Source organism: Achroia grisella, unplaced genomic scaffold (assembly GCF_030625045.1).
Source record: "Achroia grisella isolate CSIRO2021 unplaced genomic scaffold, CSIRO_AGI_Agris_v1 utg215, whole genome shotgun sequence".
NCBI classification, from domain to species: domain Eukaryota; kingdom Metazoa; phylum Arthropoda; class Insecta; order Lepidoptera; family Pyralidae; genus Achroia; species Achroia grisella.
Genome location: NW_026712713.1, coordinates 1650143 through 1663184, shown reverse-complemented (window position 1 = coordinate 1663184; position 13042 = coordinate 1650143). Strand labels below are relative to the sequence as shown.

General features: G+C 31.8%; 2 protein-coding genes across 2 annotated transcripts in view; both read right to left on the bottom strand.

Annotated features, from left to right (window-relative positions):
* LOC131842192 (alpha-N-acetylgalactosaminidase) overlaps window positions 1-8171 on the bottom strand; it is a 63870-nt gene extending 55699 nt beyond the window's left edge. Inside the window, exon 1 of the mRNA XM_059190726.1 lies at window positions 7988-8171. The gene's annotated coding sequence lies outside the window, so the exon portion shown is untranslated. The remainder of the gene's footprint in view (window positions 1-7987) is intronic.
* A 2029-nt stretch (window positions 8172-10200) lies between these two features.
* LOC131842213 (retinol dehydrogenase 11-like) lies at window positions 10201-12611 on the bottom strand. Its single transcript, XM_059190747.1, has 3 exons — window positions 12590-12611; window positions 11613-11639; window positions 10201-11075 (listed from the first exon to the last, which is right to left on the bottom strand). Exons 1-3 carry the CDS (start codon window positions 12609-12611, stop codon window positions 10201-10203), a joined length of 924 nt encoding a protein of 307 aa, XP_059046730.1.
* Between the last annotated feature and the right edge of the window lie 431 nt (window positions 12612-13042).

The window sequence follows — 13042 nt, the reverse complement described above, 5'->3', positions numbered from 1 at the left end:
CGATACAGCTGCCATCACTGTGAATGGTCAGGTCAATTTCTACATTTTTGCATAGCAATACATCCGTGTTCTTTGTATTTCACAAAAGTCAAGGTTGTATTATTAAGTTGCAAATTTTACTATTTTAATATTAAATACTGAAACGACATTTTAATTTAACAAAATTTAAAATGATATTTTTGTCAGTCTACTTTTAAAAATGATAATCAAGCCTTTTAGATAATTCTCATTTTAATGACAAAAGTGGCGACCTCTCATTCTGGAGATAAAAGGCTAAGAAGCGTGATATTTGTACCCTTACTTTGTCGCGTCCATTACACTGTGGTTATTTTTTTAATGTAATAGTAATGATAAACAAGCTGAGATGATGGTTATAAGGGCAGAGGAAGGCCGAAAAAGAGATGGATGGACTGTGTGAAAGATGATATGGTAAGAAAGGAAGTAAATAACGCGATAACTGCGAACAGGGATGAATGGAAGCGAAAAACATATTACGCCGACCCCAAATGAATGGGATAAGGAAGAAGCAGATGATGATGATGATGAAACAAGCTGAGGGTCCGCCTGATATTAAGCATTAACCGTCGCATATGTATATGTACATAATCAATACTACGGGAATCATGTTATCATGTAACAACTGTGATACAGCTCATCACATGTGTTGCCATTCTGCCCGAGGACTCAAGCGACACCCTGTAATTTCACTGCATAATCGCACCCAACAACGGAGCACATCTTACGGAGCAAGCTGCTTGGTGCCTAAAATAGGTGAAATATACAGTCAGTAGGTACAGTCTACCCCAGACGAATTTTGGTTATGGTTACGACTATTATAATTACTAAGTACCTACGTATTGTGAATTACGTTAATTGAATGTCTACTTTCATAGATGTCTTGATCTACATTTCCGATATCCGGATCAATTGTGAACCGGTATGAATACCGCGAGAAAGTTTTAAAAATAAAACACATTCATACAATAATTAAATTTCATTACTACTGGTAATGATATTTTTTTCTTTTAACCTTGTGTAGTCCACAATTTTGTTCAGCTCATAAAATATTTTTTTTCTAAATTGTAACCTAATTTTTTTTACATAAAGGAAGCAATGGATACAACAAACATGTGACTACATTAAAGAGGTTTACTATCAACGTAATACTTGCGCTTGTGTCTAATATGTTCAAAGTTTTTTCTTAACCCACACAACCATTGTTGTAGGTATAAACGCTTATATTCAAATTAGTATATTATTCAATAGGAATATATAAGAGACGAAAAATGGTTAATGAAGAACTAGTAACAACGTTTATTACACAATTTTGGAAGTTGTAGCAAAGCTCTCTTTTAGGCCAAATTAAAATAAAATATTGGACTTATACATATAAAATATAAGTTTTATTCCGAATATATTTTCATATTATATAATTTTATATCAATTACATAATATTTTAAGATTTTAGAAATACTAATATTTAGTTTTATTTGTTTAAAATATGCAGATTTATTTTAGTTTCCCTTTGCTCATAAAATACTTATTTATATAATTTTGTTATAATATTGAATATTTTGTCATCTAAAAAGATATTTTAAAATGTATCTATACATTTTATTCCTTCCTGTCTACCTACTATTTAATCATGAGACGTGGACTTATTTTTACTTCAATTTCATATAAAATGTCTTTTATAATATATTCCTTACAAAGATGCGTAATAAATGTACATTGAAAATCTATACGAATGGTACAGTTGAAATTGTACTTAATATAATTTACATAACAAACACTAGCTACTTCTGATAACAAGTTTTCAATTAATAATTGTATAGGCAGTAGCTGCTATAATTGAAACTTACCGACATACTTGCTCCAGTTTCTATATACAATACCTTTAGTTACATTTATCTTATAGTTAAAGAGTACAGTAAAGTTGCGTAACTTTAACACTCGTTGATGTCTTTTCGAGCGGTTATGTGATAATAGCAGAAAAACAGTCGCAACGGAAAGAACTTATTAATTATGTAAACATTCAGATATATAAATATATAGGTACTTCAAAACTAGAAATACCAGATTTTTATTACATAAATTTCCATTGAAACATTCCTAAGACTTTTATTTAATTGATAATAAAAAAAGTAATAAATATTTCTTTTACAAAACTACTACAGTTATAATGCAACATTTATGATGTTTCTTTTTATTTCTGTGTCTATAACGAAATTATCTTGTGTTGGGGAGTATTATGGATTTCTCAGTTGGTTATTATGGTGATTGTAATAAAACTAGGTAATTGTGGATAAATGAAATTAATTTGCTTCCGTATATTGTGAAAAGATCAAATGCAATGAAAAAACAAAAGAAGAACAGTGACAGGAACATTAAAGAGTATATGGCTATAAAAAAAGTATTAACAAGGAGGTTTTAATCTCCAACATGCCCCCGGGCGTTGAAAGCCTTGACTTTCAACCATCTTCAGACTCAAGAAGTGGACGAGATATATGTGAGAATGACTTGCAGACAATTCCAGTATCTGTCTTGATATCAGCAACTAGACTAATTGCGTCCTCCTGCTTCAATGATAATTAACCGTCTCAACTTCTACTTAAATAACGGAAGATTGTCCTCTCATCTCTCATCTTAGAACAATGACCACCTTGAAAATATCGGTGATTGTTCGCCATGTAATGCCTTACTACAATTCTGATACAATACTCCAACGGGATGAAATAATGTTGACATAGTTGCTTAATTCGCTGGAATCGCTTCTAATGATGATGAGCATCTTGTATGTAGCTTGGCGCCAGCAATGATGTCAAAACATCCGTTGATGGAACGTGTTAGCGGTTTCTAATCTTCTGGGTCTGATGCTGTCAGAGTGAGCAGTCGATAATTCAATACGTCCTTGACTTGAACCAAAACAGTGTTGAGCTCTTCATAAGCTAAATGACAATTTCCCAACACTCTTTTCAATTTAAATTTTGATATTACGCCCGATTCCCAGAGACTACAATATAATAAAAGCCGGTATTAAATGAAATATTAAATCCTCATTGGCTGCACCATAAATCAAAGAATTGCAGATGTTCTTCAAAAAAATTTGATAAATAATATGTCCCCTTAAATGAAGTACAATTGTCGGAATATATGAACATATCATGTGGATTTCCCATACTAGATGTAAATTTACGTAAACCTAGTAATAATTGTACTCGTCACTTCCTACCTTATTAAATGATTCATTTTCTAAATGAATGGTATTAGTTAACATATACTTTTACAAGCCTACAGACACGGTACTGACGAGTAGCTACAGTGAATGGATTTGCTTAATCCAAACCAACAGTTTTAAAAGGGAAAATTCCAGATGAAATCCGAAATTAACTATAAATAAATAGGTATACTTATTACTCATAAAAGGAGATATTGTTTTACCCTTCGTACGAATATAGTACAACACATAATGAAGGCAGTTTGTAAATCTATTAGTGGACTGTATAATAACATTAGGTGCTTTTGTTATATTTAAAATTTTTATTTATTTATTTAAGACGACGCATTAATTCTAAACATTAACAATGGATACTTTTTATGCAAAATCATTAATTTTATTAATCATATATTTGTCTAAATAATATAATATATCTATTAGTATTGCTTAACTATAATTAAAGTTAAAATTAATGCTCTTTTAATTTACTATTACTTTACTAACAGTTTTATTCATAAGTAAATTCTAAGATAAAGGTAGCAGTAAATTATAACCTTAGAAAATATTAAATTGGATATTAAAATTATGTTGACAGTTTTAAACATTGATGTGGAATAATATTTCAACCTTACCACATTTGTCAACACTATAAACATATAAACAAGAATCATAAAATTATAGAATTTAGTAAAAATATGCAATTCAATAAACTTATATGAATCATACACGAGTACACGATATGTCGTGTCTATTTGCATATTATTTAGAGCAAACAAATTATAATTAAACTCAATCCAGATATGACCAATATCTGGTGATATTTGCTCATCCCAGGTGATCCTGAGTTTTAACAATAATTTTATTATATTAACACAAGGAGAGAGTAAACCTAAGGAATTAAATATCTGCGCGATTATAAACAAAATATCATAATTTGTATGTCCTTTAGGATCCAACTTAACTATACAAAAATATAATACGTCCAAGCTAAATAGTAAAAGGCTGTATAAACCTGGTTGCCAACCGAACCTTAAAGTCTTACTTGACTCATCAGTCATACCGATATTTAAATTAACTAGAGTGTCATTAAAATCACATGGAATTGGATTACTATATTTCCATTTCCGTAAATTAATGACTGCTGAAAGAAGTGCAGAGCTGACCTGCTCACGAATTTGCTTAACCTCACCAATATCATCCCCACCAGTGAGCATGTCAGCGACATTGAAATCACGAATAATTATGTCACAGATTTTATCATCTTTACACTCTAAATCAATATATAACTGATACAACTTAAAAGGCTTAAATGGGTCGCCATGCAATAAAGTTGATTGTATGCATCTATATTCGGGATGTATAATAATTTGCCTGTACATATTCTCTAAACATAGATCTATGATGTATTTATATTGCTTAAACCAAAGAGATATAGACCTAAGATCTTTCTGTATAGTAGGACCGACATATTGTAAATTATTATAAGAAATACTTAATGAAGTAGGACTACTTTCACGCAGAACTCTATGACAAGGAAAATAATATTGTACAGAATCCGAATTGTTATTAAAACATTTGGTCATATGACCTAAAGATTCATATTCTGATATGAAATCAGTGTACATTATTTTAAATATAGGTTTATTCACTTTCTTATGCTCTATTGAAAAACTATATTTAGCTCGCTGAAATGAATCGCTTAACATGATAGAGTTTTGTTTCAGTATCCTTTCACAAAATCGACCATCTTTCAAACGAGTAATATTTTTAATAAAACGTTCTTCACATAACTTTTCTTCAACGGAATAATTAGATGACTGAGGACAGACTTGTTCGAACTGACAGAACTGCGTTAATTGAGTTGGAGTCTCATCGTGTATAGAAGAAAAATTACATTTTATATTATGTGAAGACGACGATTTGTAGCCACAGTTTATTGGGCCTGAAACCACCCAACCAAGTTTGGTTTCATGAAGTATCGGCTTATCAATACCTAATTTCAATTGCTGTAAACCTATTAAATCCCAAAATATATCAGCGCCGAGTATTAAGTCGACAGCAGATGGAGAATAAAATTTGGGATCAGCTAAATGAATGTTAGATGGCAATTTTAAATCCGTCAAATTTATTTGACGTGAAGGCACGTTATCCGTAATTGATGGCAAAATGTAACAATTAATATTAACCGAGAAACTACTATTCAATGACTTCATTGATACTCGACACATTTTGCCTACGTGCGATGATATATTATTAATGCCTATTACTGACTTATTTACATTAATTGTAGACAAATTTAACTGACTGTACATTTTCTCTGTCATTAAACATGAAGTGCTACCACTATCGAGTACTGCTCGAGCAACATGCTCGCGGTTATGAATATCATACACCTTAACTAATGCAGTCGATAGTAGGACCTCTTGGCATTCATATCAGCAACATTAGCTGACAAAGAAATCGGAATATTAGACTCATCGCGTATCCTAACAACAGGTCGCGAAGTTTCTGAAGTTGAACAGACATCAGAATGAAGAGTCTCATTATTTAAAACCGATTTAAGGTCGACCACATGAACGAGAGTGTTATGTTTACGTTTGCAAACTTTACAGCCAGTTTTCTTACAATGATTGGCAAAATGACCTTTACGGAAGCAATTGTAACAAACCTTATAATTTGGTAATAACTGAAAACGTTCATTGTTACTTAATGATAAAAATTGATGACAATTACCTAAACTATGATCACCATTGCATTTAGGACAAACCATTGGAACTATATTATTATTTTGTACAGAGACCATTGACTTACACTTTGACGTAGGTTTAATATATTGAGATGGCTGATTACTTGTACTAACATTACGCGACAACTCAAGACTCTCTAATAAATCCGCACGATTACGCAAGAAGGTAATAAAATCATTAAAGGTAATAGGTTTATTTTTATCTAAGTTACTTTTGAGCTCCTCCCATTCACGATATGATTTTGAATCTAATTTATGAGTCACAATGTGAATGAGTAAGGTATCCCAGTGTTTAACTGGCTCTCCTAGAGACTCCAAAGCACGGAGGTTTTTATTAACCTGATCTACTACCCGTTTTAACACTGTTGATGACTCCTTTGTGACCGGCTCTATATTAAATAAAGCACTAACATGATTCTGTAATAACAAGCGTTTGTTATCGAACCGTTCACATAAGAGCTGCCAAGCTATCTCATAGTTCTTTGAAGAGAATTCAAATGATTGTATTACAACCGCAGCGGTACCTTCCAATGACGCTCTCAGGTAATGAAACTTGTTAATTGGATCAATATCGTCATTGGAATGTATTAGACTTGTAAATGTGTCACGGAACTCAATCCAGGTATCATACGATCCGTTGTACTTTTTTATTTCAATAATAGGAAGACGGACGGGTTTACAATTATTACCAGATCGAGAACACTTTTCACTATTTACGTTCAAATGTTGGTCATATGTACTACTAAAATCAAACTGTATTTTCTGTCCTAATGCAAGCAATTTATAATACTGAGATTCAAATTCAGTCCTTTCAGAAATTTGTAAATCACTGTTTTCGACAATACATTCTAACTGCAATTGTACTTCATCGAATTGGTCATATAATAATTCAATCTTACCAATCCGGAACTGCAATTCCTTGACATCAGTGGGACTCATTGATGAAACATCTAATGAATTTAAGTATGTCGAAAATGATGTTAAACGCCCCTTGAAACTACCACGCTTCCTAATTAATCCCTTTTCATCGGTCATTCTGGGAGTCGTGTCGCAAAAATATAAACACACTAATAATAAAATATGCAATTAAAAGTGTTGGGTATAAACTATAATACTCACACACTGTTTGGTATAGACCCAAGCGATACTCCTTGCAGAATGTGGTGGAAAACGTGACGGCAACGGCAGCGACAATTTCTTGTAATTTGGAAAACTCCTTTTCTTAATAAATTGTAATTAATTCAATAAATTCTTACATCCGGCTTCGATCTTGGACCATGTTGGGGAGTATTATGGATTTCTCAGTTGGTTATTATGGTGATTGTAATAAAACTAGGTAATTGTGGATAAATGAAATTAATTTGCTTCCGTATATTGTGAAAAGATCAAATGCAATGAAAAAACAAAAGAAGAACAGTGACAGGAACATTAAAGAGTATATGGCTATAAAAAAAGTATTAACAAGGAGGTTTTAATCTCCAACATCTTGCATTATATCATGCTTATTTTTTAAATTATACGAACCATGATAATTTGTTTATTTAATTAAATATTAAAAAGTAACTGAAATTCCACTGTATTTAATTAAATTAACAACAGCAAAATTACATAACAATAATGTAATTATATAAATTAATTAATTTATTATTCTTACTTGTTCGTGAATTCATGGTCAGTTAAACCCGTATTGCCATAAATCCTTATACATACTTTCGGTATGTAACAACTTTCTAGATTTTAATAATGTATTAGGTTCTAATTTGTTTTTATTTTATTTATGTCGCATATACTTGAGTGCATTGAACTCTATTCTTAATGTATATATTCCACTAATGCTAAATGTCATAATCGCAATAATTAGCAGTTAAACAACTCATTATAAATTCAAGTTTAATGACATAACAAAACGATAATCTGCAAAAGAAATGAAAACTCAATCGATACAATTAAAATTGCATGCCATCTCGATACAATTGTATCATACGATTAAACGATTAATCGGTTTGATAACAATTTTCACTTACCGCCAGGTACAAGATGCAGCATTCGCACCACCAAAATCCGTAACTTTCGTTTGTTAAACGGTAACACCGGTTTTTAAACGGAACCTTGTTATGGGTCACTTTCTCAGGGTACAGTCTGAATAGATTAATCGCGAATCGGTATTTGTTTTTACGATTTCTTGAACGAGTGGTCGCGTGCCGTGCAAAACGGCGACTGCGACTTGGCAAGCGCTGCGTTCGTTCCCCCTTACATTCGGTCAACGCAGGTTGAATGTCCCTCACTGATGCGAATCTCCATAGCAGCACAGCATCCATTACTGTCTCTCTTCAATATCTGACTTTACTCTAGAATACTGTGCAATTCATGAATATTTTGTATATATAATATATCGTACAATATTTTATGCTAGACTTAATATGCGGTGAATAAATGTTAAAGTAAATTAGTTTCAGGAAAACGAATACGAATATTTACAATAATAAATTTTAGTAATTAACTGAAAGAACATATTATTGTATAATATGGATATGAAAATCATTAAAAATATATACACACATATGTCTATTTCATAGAGTTACGACTCTATGAAAAAAAAAACGATACGCCTATTGTTTAAAATCTATCTATCTATCTACCTTTTTAGCCTACACGTTATGTTGAATAACTAGATAAGATATAAAACATCCGACAAAACGCCATCTACCTTTTTTAATAATCTGAAGTAATAATATATAATTTGTCTCAATGTCTACAACTGATAAGACATCAGTCGTAATTAGAACTCTTTTGTAACTTAGGTATAGCTATGAAACCCTAAGAAACAGAAATTGTGACGAGATCAAAGGACACAATGCAAATTACAGGAGAAGTAGCTATGACAACTTAGTAATCTGGAATAGCAACACATGCACTCATCTGTCACGGTTGTTACATAATAATGTGATGTCCGAAGTGCTGTTAATGCATATAGGCGTAGATTACAGCTTACTATCAGATGCGCTCAACTTACATGACATTCCATTGACTTAAATAAAAAAAAATGCAGTTATTGAAAAGAAAAACGCAATAAAAAATAAAACATGTATATTTGTTGCATGTTTATCAAAAGATAAACAAAACTACCAATAGAATTATATCGAAATAGTTTTAACTTGTTCAGTTAAGTATTTCTATTTATTTTGATTTTTCATAATGTAGTTTTATGCTTAGATAAACTCAAAGTTACAAAAAATCTATTTTTCTTATTTTAAAAAAGTATTTGCTACACTTATCTAAATTTCTATATATCCTAATAACGGTGACAATTCACATATTAAATGGGATAAGGATGAATATATTATATCTATAATATATCTAAATTACATTAATAACAAGTATGCATAGATATCAGTCCTATTAATTTTATCAAATCGAATCCAATAATTTTATTTTTAGTAACATTATCGGATGTTTTGTTATCTATGTGAACACTGTCTACACCTACTAATTTATTACAAAATTTTATTTATTCTTTTATTGTATTAGTTTATTGCAGCATAAAAACATATTTATATATACAATATAAATATGAATCTACAGAAATCAATTTTATGGCTATGCAATCTTAACTAGCTAACCTTTTCAAAAGTTGTCTGTAAAAGATAAGAAAATAGAAAGAAATAATAAAAAAGATCATATGACCAATAGACATTGAAAATACCAAAGGTTCTATTCAAAATTTATTTTTCTAATTATTGTATTTATTAAATCTTCAAGTGACTGCGTCACAATTTTTTTATACTACTATGGTGGCAATCAAGCATACGGCTCATCTGATGGTAAATGGTTACCGTAGCCTATGGACGCCTGAAACACCAGAGGTGTAACATGCGCGTTGCCGACCCTTAAGATGTATCATATTTTGTAATTTTGTACAAGACTTTATTACTTATTGCATCATGATTATCATTTCAGTATTCCATTTTTCTATAGGTCACAAGAACAGAACAAGGAACGGTTCATAAGGTAACTATTACCACAGATAAGATAATATTACAGACTATTACTAAGTTTGAAAGTGTTTAACACACTTTCAAACAGTTGTTGTTCTAGTAATGGACTAGTAATATTTGAGACCTTGTATTGTGATAATAAGTTATGTACTTCACAAATTACATAATGAAGAATATAGGTTTATTCACTAACGATACAGCTTGTATTTATTTCTGTAATAACGATATATCACAAACATATGTCAATCATTCAAATGCACTAGTTTTTCTGAAACTTCCCATAGTTTACGAGCCAGTTCTGGGTCTCGGGATTTCTTGCAGGATTTTTCCTCATGACAATCAGCGAAGTATTTACCACTTACACCTTCCAATTCTGGTGATACAGCCAAGTAGATTGTAGTCTGAGCGCCCTCCCATGGTGTCTTAAACTGTGACTTTAACATTGAGAGTGCAGTTTTTGCTATCCAATTGTCGACACTGTTAAGTATCTCAGTATTAACAACGCCTGGATGTAAGGAATTAGCAGTTACACCAGTGCCTTCTAACCTCCGTGTCAATTCATTTGCCATGAGGACGTTGCACAATTTAGAATTACAGTAAATCTCATGACCCTTGAAAGATCGATTTTTTTCCATATTCAAATTATCAATGTCGATTTTTCCGCTCGAATGAGCTACAGATGACACGTTGATAATACGACTAGGAGCTGACGCTTTGATCATTGGTAGTAACAGGCACGTTAGCAGAAATGGACCAAAGTGATTAGCTTGCATTCCTTCTAGCAAGCCGTCTTCTGTCTTCACAAACTTGCTACTATATATACCTGCATTGTTAATCAGTATATCGATTCTTTTCTCAGTATTTAGAATACCCTCAGCAAATTCTCGCACCGACTTCAGCGACAACAAATCTAGTTTACGGAAGTGCACATCTTGATTACCAGTCTCCGTAATTATTTTGTCCCTGGCTGTGATTCCACGAGTTTCGTTTCTGCATGCTAAAATGATACGGCCACCTCTGAAGGCCAAGTCTTTCGCCGTTTCGTAACCGATTCCTGCATTCCCACCGGTTACTATGACCACTTTGCCGTATATATGTTTAGTGCTGTAACAGATACCTTTTGATTTGCTTGACATTGCAGACTGTCAATGATTCTTATTTAATATAATAATGAAGTCTGTTAAACACTACTTTCAACAGGCGCGTAGTGTTAGATACTCACTATTACTAGTAATAAATTGATTGAATTATACAAGTTTTGTATAATTAGGAGATAATAAATCAATTGATAATTGTTAATGATATACTATCTCTATTTTCAGTATATTTTGATAATTTCGCCATTTAAGTCTACATATACTTGTATCGACTGATCCTTGCTTAATTTGAATCTAGATGACATGGATGACGGCTTAATCCATTCTCATAACATAAATAAAAAAATTGCCGTACATGAAAATTGACACTTAAAGGAAACATTACGCATTGTTACGTCAAAAACATAATTTTATCTTCTGAAATGATGCATTTATATTCCAATATATATATATATATATCGTCGCAGATACGATAAAATGAACTGTATAGAGATTATATTAGAGAATCCAGATTATTTATCTTCACACCAGACCACTAACGGGTGTGCAGAGTGAACCGAGTGTTTTAGTGTATATAACACCAACTTAATAGAAATTATAATCTTTCATAATAAATATGCATTCTACATCTGAACTCTGGAATATGTAATTATGTGTAATTTGTGCTCGTAACGTCCATACTTTCTGTTGTGGATTCCACGTAATGTCGCTATAAGTATAGCGACATTACTATATGTGACTTTTATATATATGTAGTATATATATAGAAAAGCCACTTTTTACTATGACAAATATAATCTGTTATAATTTGTGTCCTAAGAAAAATAATATAATTTACTTTCTTTCATTTTATATGTTTATACTTTGTATCATCGAGTAGATGTAATGGTTCTCCGTAAATAAAGAACCTGAGGAGTACATATATACACAGTTATATAAATATAAATAGTGTTATCTCTCACACTTACAGTACCTTTAGCCAATCCTCACATATATACATAGTAATTCTTGCTTCTTCCCTATTCATAACTGGTCTCATATATGAAGCGTTCATGTATGAGGACTTCTCCTCCATTAATTAATGTGTCATATATTTCAAAACATTTTTCTAAATGATGCTATTGATGAACAGAATAATTCTGAAGATACCACATTTATACGACCTCTGAGCACATCTCAAAGAAAATGCTCATCTACATTGTTTTTGAAATCCTGTGCGTAATATATGTAACTAGTGTTTGGAATGGAGTGGTGGTAGTGCCAGTGAAGTAGTATGGCCTTTCTTTGTCTGGTGCCAACTGGAAATATGCCGCCTCCTCTAATTAACTTTTGATATAAACTGATTTATTTTACTAAAAAAAAATACTTACCGTAAACTTATCGTCCGTCGTCCCTTCTAGTATGTAATATTATGTTATCTGTGCTTCTAGTGTCCCCTAGGACTGAGGACTACAGATAAGGTAATATTACTTAATAGGACGGAGGATAAATGCATAATGTTATTATAATATATTTTTTCAATCTTGTAGCTAACCTTTAAAACCGGATATTTCCATAATCATAAATCGAAAAAACTTCGGTGATGTAACGACTGGACTGTTAAAGTACGAATATTTTCTCACGTGTATACAAAATCTTAGAAAGGTATCTACATATTAAATTCAAGGCGGTTCGCCAATCTGTCGCGGTCAAATCTGACAGGAACTTTGAAACTAGAACATATCTGATCTGTAACGATCTCAGTTATCTTATCCATTTAAACATTATTACTACAGTGGTACCTCCATATACATACAAGTGCTCTTAATATACGAGTGTTTTGAGATATGAGCCGAGCTAGAGATATTTTATTTTGAGATGAGAGCAAGATTCGAAATACTAGGAATAGCACACTATACCTAACCCAACATGCGAAGCGCATGAAGGTATTGTGTACAGCGGTATAGTGCCAGAGTCTGTCAGAAGGTTATCTCTATAAGAGATATAA